This window comes from Antechinus flavipes, chromosome 4 (genome assembly GCF_016432865.1).
Source record: "Antechinus flavipes isolate AdamAnt ecotype Samford, QLD, Australia chromosome 4, AdamAnt_v2, whole genome shotgun sequence".
Classification (NCBI taxonomy): Eukaryota; Metazoa; Chordata; class Mammalia; order Dasyuromorphia; family Dasyuridae; genus Antechinus; species Antechinus flavipes.
This window is the reverse complement of record NC_067401.1, coordinates 166,126,347-166,140,795: the sequence shown is the minus strand read 5'-3', so window position 1 is coordinate 166,140,795 and position 14,449 is coordinate 166,126,347. Positions and strand designations below refer to the sequence as shown.

General features: G+C 34.4%; 1 protein-coding gene across 4 annotated transcripts in view; it reads left to right on the top strand.

Annotated features, from left to right (window-relative positions):
* BAIAP2 (BAR/IMD domain containing adaptor protein 2) overlaps positions 1-14,449 on the top strand; it is a 169,290-nt gene that overhangs the window by 31,444 nt on the left and 123,397 nt on the right. For all 4 annotated transcript variants that reach the window (XM_051995410.1, XM_051995413.1, XM_051995412.1 and 1 more), the window contains exon 2: positions 6,967-7,042. In XM_051995410.1, coding sequence (XP_051851370.1) covers positions 6,967-7,042 — 76 coding nt within the window. The remainder of the gene's footprint in view (positions 1-6,966; positions 7,043-14,449) is intronic.

Here is a 14,449-nt window from a genome sequence, read left to right as displayed (position 1 = left end):
ATATTATTCTGTGGTATTTTTTCCTTTGCTTTGGTTCTCCCTCGTTTATATATCAAGACCATATTTGTATTATTAAAAAGAATTTGGAAGAATTCCTTATTACTATTACTTATTACTATTTTGCAAAAACTTTATAACTTGTGGATTAATTGCTCTCTGAATATTTTTTATAATTTACTTGTAAATCCATTTGGCTTTTTTTTCCTTTTGGAGTTCATATATTTCTTGCTTAATTCATTTTTTTTATATTAGGTTATTTAAACAATCTATTTCATTCTGTTAATCTAACTGTTTCTGTTTTTGGAAATATTCAGCCATTTCATCTAAGTTTTGTAACATATAATAGGGCAGAATATTTTCTGATAGTTTCTGTTATTTTATCTCTAATAATGTAAATCCCCCCAAAATGATTTGGTTTTCTTTTTTAAAATTTAGATGATTAACTTAATAAAAATCAGCCTCTAATTTTATTTATCAATTTATGAAGTTGAGGTAGAGTTTACTTTCAATTTTGTCCATCTCTTTGATTTTCAATATTTCTATTTTGGTGTTGGGATTTTTTGATTTGTTGCTTTTCTAGTTTTTTTTTTTTGGTAGTTGACTGATATATTCATTTATTCTTCTATTGATGAATATAATTAGAGATAGAAAAATTTCTTTAAGGGCTACTTTAGCTGTTTCCCAAATGTTTTGATATGGTGTCTTATTGTTAGAATTTTCTTTGATTAAATTTTCTTTTGTTCATATGATTTATTCTTTGACTCACCTTTTCAGAGCTTTTTCTAAAATCTAATCCCTTCATTTTTATATAACAAAATGCTATTATTAAAAATAATTTAAAGTAGTAACAGAACATTGGTACTAGGAAAGAGCATTTCTGTCATATATCTGCATGATAGAATAGGGATGTTGTCACTTTGGAAATGTTACATATATAAATTTAATCTTTAAGGTTAAATAATCCTTTTCAGAGTCTTTTTATTGAATATGATTTTCATTACATTATGCTTAGAAAATTAAATGTTTGATATTTATTTTTATATTTGTTTGTAAAGTTTTCAAATGTTTAAAATGTTTATGATCAGATTTTGTAAAGATTTTATGCCCAACTGTATGCTTTCCTCTTTTCTTATTTAGGAATCACAAGACATCTCTCATATATAACTTTTAAAATTCTACTTAGGTCCTTTGCTTTTTTTCTTGTTTATTTTTGTGTTAAATTTGTCTAGATCCAAAAAGGATATATTGATATCTATATGTTTATTGTCAATTTATTCTTGAAATTCAATTAACTTTTCCCTTACATTTTGAGATACTTTGCCATTTGGTGCATATATATTAGATATTGATATTGGTTCATTATTTATGGTGCCTTTCTACATAATGTAGTTTTCCTGCTTATCCCATTTTATCCTGTCTGGTTTTTACCATTACCTTGTCTGAAATCATATTGTTCTTTTTGCTTTTTTTCTAATTAAAGATTTTTATTTTCAAAACATATGCATGGATAATTGTTCACACTGACTCTTGCAAAATCTTATGTTCCAAATTTCCTCCCTTCTCTCCACCTCCAAGTAATCCAATATATGTTAAACATGGTAAAAATATATGTCAAATCCAATATATGTATATATATTTACACAATTATCTTGCTGCACAAGAAAAATCAGATCAAAAAGGAAAAAAAATGAGAGAACAAAATGCAAGCAAACAACAAAAAGAGTGAAAATATTGTTGTGATCTCTTGCTTTTTGTAGTTTATACTTTCTCTGTTTTCTGTATTTTATGTTCCAGTGTAACTGGATCGTTTGATAATTCCCAAACTTATCTATTCTTAGGCAGGAATCTTTTCATATTTACAATTGTTGACATTCTTGTTTTTTTTTTTTTTTTTCCCAAGGTATAGCAGAGCTAATGGCTTCTTAGCTCTTCCCAAATGGAAGTGATCTCCTTTGACTCTCTCAGCCTACTATGTTTGACCACCTTCCATATGCCTATCTTGTATAATCACTACTTAACTGGATGGTTTTCCCTCACCAAACCATAAATCTCTTTGAGAGTAAAGACTGTTTTTTTCATCCTTCTATCTCCAATGGCTAGCAGAATACATTATACATAGCAGGAGTTGTTGCTGGTTGACTTAAATACTTATAGTGAATGGAGCATATTTTTCCCAGCTCAGGTTTTTAGTCCCCCAGCTTTTAAGGCGTTTTCTAGAATCCAACCCCTACATTTTTATAGTTAAGAAAATATATTATTAAAAATGCAAAGTTGTAATAGACCATTTCCTTTAATAGTAGAAAAGGGGATTTCTGCCATATATCCATGTAATGATTGGAAATGTCATGTTGCACCACTGAGGCAAATCTGTTCAAATCTCTATTCTTCTAGGAGTTTGATAATTAAAAAGAATTATGACTAAGTTTAACACTGAAGAAAGATGAGAAAGTGTATATCTATAGACTTTCTTGTCACTGAAGAAGTGCTAGACTGTGTGGATTATAGATTGTGAAACACTGCATGTACTTTGACACATAGTTTTGTTGAACTGCTCACTTCCCTTTTAAAAAATTCATAGTTACAAAAAAGGTTCTTTGGGAAAAGAGTAAGGAGGGATTTTTGGAAATGCAAATAATAGAAAAAGAAAAGCTCAAGAAAGATAAATATGAATATAAGTTTTATGTGAATTTAAAATAAAAATCTACACCCCCCCCCATATAAATAACATCAGGGCTCCCTGTGATACTGTATTTTGGGGGTTTTTTAGTGGGGGGGAAGTTGAGATTGGGTAGGGAAGGGAGCATGCTTGCTGATCAGTGTATAATCCTTCTCTTACTATGTTATGCTCTTGCTTTTGTTTTAGATTGAGACAATAATACGTACATTTGGACTTCATAAATACTTCAGCCTATTGCCTTTTAGTTTGGGGTATGTTGAAAATGACGAAACTTTTCCATGTCAGAATGGAAACCTAGGAGATGTGGTTTAATAGGATCTAGAACGACTGAATATGGACTCAGGCTCTGTTGACCTTTACTATGGAGAGCTGCCAACAACCCCTCTATCTTTTGCCCTATTTCAAGAGCCTTGGACCATGTTCACATGGCATTGTGTTCACCTCCCTTCAAAGGTCAGCTCTTGAACTTGTCTTGCTTTTAAGATGCCATAGTTACAGAGAGATTGAGTGACGGAGAAAAGAGTTGGATGACCCATTCATAGCCAGCAGTCTAAGTCTTGAACAAAAGGTTTATTCTTTGGGCTTGGGGGTGGGGAGGGATAGACCTTTTTCTTCTGGGGAAAAATGCTGCTTTTTCCATTAATAAAGAAGTAACCTCCAGTATCCAGAAAATTGTATTATGTTTTATTGGTGTATCTCCCCTCTTCCATATTCCTGCTTTTCTCCCACACCCCACACTTTTGTACATCCAAAGACCCAAGCTTTTGAGACACAGTATTACTTAAGTTGCAGTAATGACAGTTTCCTGGCTGACTGGTCTCTCCACCCAGCAGTTTGTTTCCCAGTAGAGAGGTACCCTAGTGGCATTTATCCAGGTGACAGTGATACTGACTATATTTGAACCCTTCTTTCTGTCCCCACCCACTCACACCTGCATTCCTCCTGGATGATCTCTGCCAGTGACTCTAAGGAAGTGAAACCTCATTGCTGGTTTCCATAGAGTCACTACGTTCTGAGCATTGCCAGCTGTGGTGTCAGGGTAATCCACTGTGATTTACCACAGAAGACTTTGGGTGTGTTTCGCATCTGACATTCATGGCTTATTAAAGTTTGAAAAGAGAGATCCTTGATTGGTCCTCTTTCTCCTTCCTTCATGGGTTCCTTCTGATATCCAAAAGCCCCAGAAATAAGCCAAGGTTATCCTAATATTCAAACTTTGCACACATACATAGCAGGGGCAAAATGAATATGTTTTAAATTGACTTGAATGAATATTCCTATCTGTCCTTGGACTGGGAATCACTATCAGTTTTCATAATCCTTCTTGAAACAACTTGGTATTATTTTGAATTTAACATGTTCTGTTCATCCCTTCTCTCCCTCCTGTCCCCCAGCAATAAACTCCTTAAGGGCAGGGGCTATTTCGTTTTTGTCTTTGTATTTCTTGTGTCTAGCATATTACTTTGTATAAAGTAGGCAATAAATACTGTGTCCTTAGTATAGGTTTAGCTTTCTTAACTCAAGAATATAAATACCACAAACTTATAAAAATTGAAAGATTATTTATAAAAAAATTAAATATTGATATGTTTCTATTTAGACTTCAGCACAACCACTGTTTTGTGTTATACATTGTTATAGTTGATTTTTGTAAAAAACTTTTACCAGCTGTTGATGTTCAGCAACTGAAAGGATTGTAGTTAAGATTCTAGCTTTCTCCAAATCTATACCTTTTGTCATTTTCATATGGCATCAATATTCTATTCACATGCCATAATCCATTCCCTTTATTTTATAGATAAAGAATCTGAGAACAAGTGACTTGACTAAAGTACATAGGTTGTAAGTAGCTGATTCATATTGAAACCCAGGTCCCTTTGATTCCAGCTTGGTTTGTGTTCTTTCTATTGTATTTATAAAGTCCAAATATATGTATTGTTGTCTGAATCTAAAACAAAGGCAAAAACAAAACTTATTTACACTAATGCTGGCTGTTTCAGGTGGTTTGCTTGTTTCATAATCCAGTCTTAAGATTACCCTAACAATCAATCTTGGATTGCAGCTATTTGCTTTGCAGAACTATTTCTATTACTGGAACTTTTATATTGGCCCAAAGAAGGATGGGTTAATGGAGCGAGGACTACAGAAATGACTCTCTGGAGCTCTTGCTCTTCTAAACATCTTCTCTTCAGCATCTTTAAATACCCTCCTTTATTCTGTTGAGCTAATACAGCAGATTAGTGGGTAACAATGAAGAGAATGGGAATAAAAGTGAGTGGGAAGGCTGGATATATGCTTGGCCTTGCTGCTGAAATTGCTACCATAGTTCCAACCCACTAGAATCACTCCATTCTTAATAGTATTGTCCCCCTGATGTAGAATCTTTATGCATCACTTCATGCCTGGATTGTTACAAGAGCCTGCTAGTTGACCTCCATGCCTCAAGTTTTTCCTCATGCCAAGACATCATCCACTAAAATGCCAGGATGATTTCCTAAAATTCAGTTCTGAGCATATCACCTCCCCCTCCAGCCTACTTAGTAAAATCCATTGCCTATTTCTGTCCTCTTGGGTCAGACAAAATTCTGTGTGACATTTAAAGATCTTCATAACCTGGATTCTTTCAACCTTTATACTCATCTTATAGTTTATGTACCTCTAGATACATTGGACTACTTGCTGTTTCTTGTTTACTATGGTTCATCTCCCAGTTTTATGCCTTTTCACTTGATGTACCTCATGGTTTGAGCATTCTCTCTCATCATCTCCATTTCTAGACTTCTTGATTCCTTTGAGATTCAGCTCACTTTCCCATTCTGCTGACACCTTTCCTTTTAAAACTACCTTCTACTTACATTGTATATATATATATCTTATAAGTATATAGTTATTTGCATGTTGTTTCCTCCAATAGAATGTGTGCTCTTTGAGGGTTGGGATATATGCCTAGAGCTTATCACATTGTCTGGCTCATAGTAAGCTTTTAATGAATGCTTGTTAACTGAGTACGGGACTAGCCACAATGGAATGTTTTGGTTTTCTGTATACAGGCAGTTTTGCTTTACATAAATGCAGCCCTCTAGTTTAAGATTATGTAATTCTAATTTATTGAGGCCATAGGGAAGGCCTCAGACTAAGGGAAGTATGAAGCCCCTGTGGAAGGAGAGGGTCCAGCATATGGTTCAAGGACCTTAGGATCTTGGTACAAAGAAATGAAGTGCATAAGGATAGTTTGATAGAGTGGGGCAAAGATCTCTTATGTCCAAGAAGGAGGTCTCAAGCCAAGTTTCTGTCTTGCAATGATGGTTTCTTCCCATCAGTTCTTTAGCTTTCACTTGGACTTTGTTTTGTTTTTTATGGTTTGTTTTTTTTTTTTTTTTTTTTTTTTTGATGGGAGGTAGGGTGCGAAGCTACAGAGCTGAGGGGCAGAAAAAGACTAACAACAAAACAGCATTTTTTTTTTTTTTTGGAATTTGACTTTCTTTGAAAATTCTTTACATAAAGTTGAACTTATATAAAGTAAGAAATGTCTGTGTAGAAATTTTTATAGCCTTCAAATACATAGGACTATGATAATTTCTCCTTTTTTAGCTTCCCTTTTCTTAAGGGATAAGGTACAGATAATAAACCATCTATAAACCTGAGTTGTTTGGGTTCACTGTTTCCTTCTAACAACTGTCTGGTTTGGTATCAGCTAATGTTTGGGGCTATTTTTGAGCCTTCTGATAAAAGTGGTTCTTTGGCCTTAATAGCAAAATTTCTTCTAATTCTTAGTATAAGAACTTCTCATTGTTGGAACTTAAACTTTGGTCCTTCATGGAATATAGAACTAGTTGGGATATTCTCAGCTTGGGAATATTTATCTCATCAATACTGATATCTGATTAAATATTACAAAATGTCACAAATTTTTATGGAATTATAGTGAAAGAAAACTTTAGAGATCATCTACTTTAGTTCCCACTTTAAAGATTAGAAAATGGAGTTTAGGCTAGAGCATTACCTCATGTTTGAGAAATATTTGTCTGGCATATTTATATATTGAGAAACCTGACTATAGGTTCAGGGCCAGAAGAAGTCTTTGAATATCTTTTCCAAGTTTATTCATGCTGTGTCAATGTGTGATGTTAGTGATGCTATGAGAATACATTTGATGCCAAAGTATCTATATCTTTTATTCTCTCTTCTCCCCTCTGCTTTCTTCTTTCTGACCAGAATTTGGTTTACTTCAGATAACAATAGCCATCTAGGATATTAATGTTTTGTTTTCTTTCTCTGTGTCTTTACAGACAATTATGGAACAGTTCAACCCTAGCCTCAGGAACTTCATTTCCATGGGGAAGAACTATGAAAAAGCCCTGGCAGGTATGTCTAACTTCCCTGTCCCTCTATTATGAAGGTTCTAGGGGCGGATCTTTTGATGTTTCAGCATAGCTCTTGGTTGTCAGAAGGTAGACTTCAGTGTTTCCAAGCTTCATTATTGACTGTCAAAGTATATCCTTATTCTTCAAACAAAATGTACAAAGAGGACATTTGAATGAAAGGTCAGATGTCGTATTTCATGGCATGTGAACCTTGAAATTTGCCACAAAATCTATAGCCTGAAGAATATTGTTAATATTGTTGTCCTCTGAAAATCTAGTGAAATAAAATAATACAGCATTCTTTTCCTAAAGGGGAAATTTAAAAAAAAAAGATTTATGCTTGCCAAAAATATTTATGAAGAAGATAAGAATCTCATTCAAGAATGCTGAAAACATGAATTTAGAGGTAGGAGGGATCTTCCTTATTTTAGAAAGGAAGAAACAGAGGCCTGCAGAGAAAAAGCCATTTGATCAAGTCAATTGATAGCTTAGAAGCCTTCAGGCTTGGAATTTGTAGATGTTAGATAATTTTTCACTATATATTGACTTTAAGTTCAATGGGAATTCATGTTGTAGAATAAGTCTGGACTAGTAGCAAATGCTAGACTATTCTGTGAGTTTCTATGAGGCTTGAGAAAGACAAATTGACTAGACTATCAGCATTCTTCTGGACTGGGCTTTTGGGAGGTTAAGAAAGAAGGGACAGTTTATATAGCATGTATACTCTAACATTGTGACGATAAGAGTAGTGTGTAAGTTCAATCATGATTTTTGAATTGTGAATAGCCACTGTCAGGATATAGGATCCAGTACCTGGTCACTCCACCCAAGAGTCCACGGTAGAGAAGCACTGAGCAAAGCTTAACCATGGTACAAAGTTCTGATCTAGAAAGTGAGGCTGAAAACATGAATAAACTGGAAAAAAAAACCTCATAATGCATTGAAGAAAGAATATATTTCACAGAATTCCAAGAGAAAACTGAAAAAGGAGGAAATAACTTTACAATAATGGTAGGTAGAACTCCAGGAAAAGAAATAGAATATCCACAAGAGTTCCTAAGAGTGGGTCAAATAAATGAAAGATAAGCTGAAATAAGATGATGAAATTAGAATTTTTAGAACATAATAAACAGAAGTTGAAAAACCTTATAGAAGTAGTAGACATCCTGAAAAATAAAAAGGAGCAAATAGAAATAAGAGAATATTTAAAAACTGAAAAAAATCTGAAGAATATATGAGGTATGTATCAAAACAGCAAATTTAGAAAACAGGAAAAAAAACAGATAATTTAAGAATCTTGGCATTCTTGAAAATCATGATCAAACAAAAAAAACTGGACATTATATTTCAAGAAATCATACACAAAAGAATTTGTCCCAAGTTCTTAGAATCAGCAAAGTAAAATTAGAAAGAATACATGAATCAAAATCTCAGATTAAATACTCAGAAATATAAGCCAAAATTCAGACCTTCTAGGCCAAAGAGAAAATAGTGTAGCCAACAAGAAAGAAAATGATCAAGTACCAACAAATCATAGTTAAGAACACATAAGAGTCCATAGCAGTTGGGATGAAGAAAAGAAAAGCTTGGAATAAGATATACAGAAAAGGCAAAAAAAAGGGCACACAACCAAAAATAATAATTTGCATAATTGAGGAGGAAAAAATGTATCTTTAATAGATGATTTTCAAACATTCCTGTTGAAAAAACCAGAGATAGGTAGAATTTTTGAAACATAAACACAGGAGACAAGTTAAGAAAAAAAAAAAACAGAAATATATTTGAGTAATTTGAAGTAGTCAAATGTTTCCATCCTAATTGTAAAGAGGCCATTCTTCCATTCCATCCTACCTCCTTCAAGTGTCAAAGATAGGGTAAAGAAAGACAACTGAAGAAATTGGATATAGTTGCTTCGAGAGATAGTAAAGGAACAGGGGAGAAAATGGAATAACTGGGGAAGAAGATGGAGAAATTTACTATTACACTTAATTGAGAGATCTTGGAAAAATATGCAAACATAGAGCATAGGAATCAGGGATGCCTATTTTTATGTGGATTAGGCAAAGAAAGGCTATCTTACCCCAAAATATTTGGTGTAGACTACATTAAAGTCAATGTGAAAATAAATGGAAACAGAGCAGAAGTGAGGAATTTAAGAGATAATAATTTTGAAAATAAATAGTCACAAGAAAAAGTCAGATAAAGGGTGAACTGAAAGGAGACCCAAATGATCTTAGGGATTGAAGGCTTGAGAGGAAGAGCAAAGGAACAGAATTAGATCATTCCAATTATAGATCACTGATGTTTATCCATTTTCTTTTATTTCTTCACTGTGTGTGTGTGTGTGTGTGTGTGTGTGTGTGTGTGTCTGTCTGTCTGTCTGTAAAGAGAGGAGTGGGAGCAAAGAGAAGACACATTATTACAGAATATATAGTTAAGTGAAAGATACAGCCAACTATTTTAACTGTGAAAAGGATGAACTTTTCCGTAAAGTAGAGAAGTGTGGCAGATTGGATTAGAAAGAATCTTAAGCTGTTTATAAAAAATTGATTTGAAACATACTGATCCTTAAGCTGGAAGAATCCTTATAGACCTTATGGACTCATCCCTCATATTATAAATGAGGAACCTGAGGTATTTAAATCTTAGTGTCTTGATTTAGGATCACACACGTAAGAAGTATCTTAGGCAGCATTTGAAATCAGGCTTTCCTAACTCTTAAGTCCAGATAAATAAAGCCAACTACATTGTGTTAAATGATACTATAGATAATGGAGCAATGTTTACATTGTATTTATATTTGCAACAAGGATATAGTGGTACTTATATTAAGTTTTGGTAGATGCAGCCCCTGTTGCCTTGTTGTGGAAATGAATCTGTTCAGCAGATCATCAGAAACAATGTTCTTATCTTCAGTAAATAACTTACATTCTTTTCACCAAAGTGGCTTATTTGGTTCCAGTTATAGCCACTGACCAAACTGGCCACATTCCAAATAAGATGTCCTGACAAAAGAACATCATCTGGAATGGTGCAAAAGTATGTTTTTAGTTCTGCCACATTACTACAGTTCAACAGTCACTAGGTCACTTCCTTTTTAAGGATACTTCTCCTCCCAAGAACTAAGGAATTTCAGCAGACGTGGCTTTTGAGGGTGTCAATCTTGATCTAGTCCTTACTTTCCCTTTTAAGAGCTTATTCCATTGAGCATTTCTCTTTCTCTTTCCTCTTCTTCGCCTTTCTCTTGGTGCCTTCCCTATTAGTTACAGACATGTTCAAGTCTTTGTTGTTGGTATTGAGTTTTTTAGTTGTGTCTGATCCCTCATGACCCCATTTGGGGGTTTCTTGACTAAGATATTGGAATAGTTTGCCATTTTGATAGATGAGGAAACTGAGGCAAACTGGGTGATGGGACTTGCCTAGGGTCACACAGCTAGTAAGTGTGTGAAGCTAGATTTGGATTTTTTTAATGCCCTTAGATGACCAAGAAGCTGGAATCAGATAGGTCCAGTGACAAAGATTTGTCTGTTTTTAGAGAAAATTAATCCCTGTCATAAAAGTGGAAGAGGAGCTAGGGCCTACCTCATACTGTGAGTGAGGGAAAGGATACTGCATCATCGAAGTACTTATAAATACCAGTTCTATCATATGCCTATATACAATTTTAGAAAAATTAGATGTAGTAAATAGCAAGTGATTGTGTATTTGTTAAGAAAAATATGGTATAGAAATTTTTCAGTTTTTCATGACTCTTTTACAAATAGTGATGATATGCTAGAATATAAAAAACTTATACAATAATGAAAAAAAATGTAAACACATTCTTTTCCTAACACAAAAAAATTTAATAAGATAAATTTGAAGAAAGGGTGTAGATTTAAATGAGGACTAATATAATCCTATAAAATAAGTAGGTTAAAAAAATAAAAATACTTTTATTAATAAGTAGGTTATAAATGAGGCAACATATTAATGCTTTTGGAATGCAGGCAAAATAGTCCTTTGTGGCAAATTTATGTTGCTATACTCATCAAAAAAAGAGAAAAATAATTTCTGAATGAAACAATCAATGAATTGGGCTAACAGTTTTTTTTTAAATAAAATAAAACAGCAACAGCAGCAGCAACAAAATAACCAAAGATTTAAAAAAAAACACAAATAAACACAAAAATAGAAACAATGTTCTTATCTTCAGTAAATAACTCACATTCTTTTCACCAAAGTGGCTTATTTGGTTCCAGTTATAGCCACTGACCAAACTGGCCACATTCCAAATAAGATGTCCTGACAAAAGAACACCATCTGGAATGGTGCAAAAGTATGTTTTTAGTTCTGCCACATTACTACAGTTCAACAGTCACTAGGTCACTTCCTTTTTAAGGATATTTCTCCTCCCAAGAACTAAGGAATTTTAGCAGACGTGGCTTTTTGAGGGTGTAAATCTTGATCTAGTCCTTACTTTCCCTTTCTCTTTCTCTTTCTCTTTCCTCTTCTTTGCCTTTCTCTTGGTGCCTTCCCTATTAGTTACAGACAAGTTCAAGTCTTTGTTGTTGGTATTTGAGTTTTTTAGTTGTGTCTGATCCCTCATGACCCCATTTGGGGGTTTCTTGACTAAGATTTTGGAATAGTTTGCCATATTTTGATAGATGAGGAAACTGAGGCAAACCGGGTGATGTGACTTGCCTAGGGTCACACAGCTAGTAAGTGTGTGAAACTAGATTTGAACTCAGGAAGAGAGATCTTCCTGCCTCCAGGTCTACCCCTCTATCTACTGCTCTGGTCCATTCTCAAAAACTTTTCACTTGACTCTTCCATCCCCTTAGGTTACTGCAAGTATGCTATGGCCCCATTCTCTGGCCAAGCACACTACACCTGCTTCTTAGAGTTCTTTGTCATCATGGGCAAAGTCTATTACTTTGGCTTGAGCCTTCTATCATTTGTGTTCCCCTTATTTTAAGAGCCCAATAACTAGCATCATAATTCCATTTAATACTTAACATTAGGTAGTTTTTACAAAGGAATATTTATTTCAAAAATATAGCAAGAACAAACATAATCATTTACCTTAACACTTGGCACCATAAATTCTGCTATACCATTGTGATCTGGAAAAGGTACTCTCAACACTGTTTAGTTCTATATTACATTGGTCCCACCAATTTCATATTCAGATGTGGGGTGATTATAGAGTGAGCCTGTAGCCACTGCTGGTCTGGCTTTCTGAAGGTTATTCCCAAAGGAATAACTTGCTGTCATACCAGGACTCCGGAATGACAAAATGCTGAAGAGCCTTCTAGACTAGTGGTATCAAACTCATACCATCCTCAGAGTCACATAATTAACCTAGAGAGTCCCATATTAATGTTATTTATTTTTGTATTTTAATTAATATGTTTTTTGTAAAATATTTTCCAGTTACATTTTAATCAGACTCATGCTGCACTTGAGTGTATGATGGGCTCCATGTGGCCTGTGGCTATGTGTTGGATACCTGTTTTAGACCTTTTGAACCTTGAAAGGTTCAAAGTTTCCACTGTCTTTACTAGTAGCTAAGCTCTCCCACAAATATTGAGACAAAGAGGGGTTGCTAAAACTGAGAGGTCTTTTTGAATGACTTAACAACCCAATTGAAAAGTCTATCAGGTGTTTTGCTTTTTTTTTCCCCCCACCAGAACCACTTACAGAATGTCTCTGTTAAATTTTGTAGTCTATTTCTCAGAGACATTTTCCTTGTATGTAATCACTATTGTCCTGGAAGCAGCCTTTAGGCTCCTCCTTATAGAAAGCCATTTTCTCCCTAGCATCTTCTGTGTGGAAAACCATCTCCCTAGCATCCTTTATAGTGTGATAATCATTATGTATGATTTTTTCTTGGGTTCTGTTTATTTTTGCTTTGTATCAATTCATACAGATCTCTCTGTTTCTCATAATTTTTCATATTTTGATATTTCTTGCTATAGTAATATTTACCATAGCATTCAGCCATGAGCTCCATTTACTTCTCAACTCTGCAGTCTGATTTCCAATCCATAACTTGAGTTAGAAACTCCTAGATGCAAAGTTACATGTCCCTTAACTGTTAAATCCAGTGGCCTTTTCTTAGTCCCCATTTTCCTTTGACACTGTTGACAAGATTCTCTTCCTTTGACTTCTGTGACACTTTTGCTTGCTTTTCCTCCCGTTTAACTTCTCAGTCTCTCTTGCTTGATTACCATAAAGGTCTTCTCCTTTGGTGTAAGTGTTGCCTAGGACTTTATCCTGGGTCCTTTTCTTTTTATAGTCTCTCTCATTGATCTCATGTTTCCATGGGTTCAGTTATTATCTATTTATAGATGACTCTCATATTTATGTCACAGGATCATAATTTACAGCTGGAAGGCATCTTCAGGGTCATGTAGTGCAAACTCATTTTATATATGAAGTAATTGAGGCTCAGAGTTGTTAACTGTGTTGCCTGTTGTCAAATGTCTTTCACTAAGTGTTTGAAACTTGTTTTGAATTCAGGTCTCTTTTGATTATTTCATGGCTTTTAAAGAAAATAAAATTTGTTGAGTTAATTTGTAATTTTTAGTAGAAAGCTTTCTATTTGCTGACAGAGGATAGATAGTTCTGAAAGTGATGATCCACCAAAGAATTGGTATGCTGTTGAGTTAATGATTATTTGGTCTCACTTTCCTTTTTATAATGCACCTCCTCTCATTTTTCCTTTACTTCCTTCATTTTCCACAACAATGATCTCAATGGATATTTATCCCCTCCCTACAAAGGTCAGTGTTAGAAAGCTTTGGGTAGTTGAAAGGGGAGCGGGAGGTGCCTCAGTACACATCCTGATAAACTGATTTTCCCTAGTCCAGATGACAAAATGACAGAAAATAAGAAGCAGTTAAGAGAGACAATGAGTGTAAAAATGTAAAAAAATAGTGTTATCTCATGCATGAGTTGTGAACAACATTGTTTGGAATTACAGAGCATATTGCTATTTGATAGTCAAGAATTACCTGCAGTGTTGTTACTACTGGGTTTATATCCCAAAGATAGCTTAAGGGAAAGGGACCTGTATGTGCACGAATGTTTGTTGCAGCCCTCTTTGTAGTGGCCAGAAACTGGAAACTGAGTGGATGCCCATCAAGTGGAGAATGGCTGAATAAATTGTGGTATATGAATGTTATAGAATATTATTGTTTGGGAAGAAATGACCAGTAGGATGATTTCAGAAAGGCCTGGAGAGACTTACATGAACTGATGCTGAGTGAAATGAGCAGGGCCAGGAGATCATTATATACTTCAACAACAATACTATATGATGATCAATTCTGATGGACCTGGCCATATTCAGCAATGAGATGAACCAAATCAGTTCCAATGGAGCAGTAATGAAATGAACCAGCTACGCCCAGCGAAAGAACTC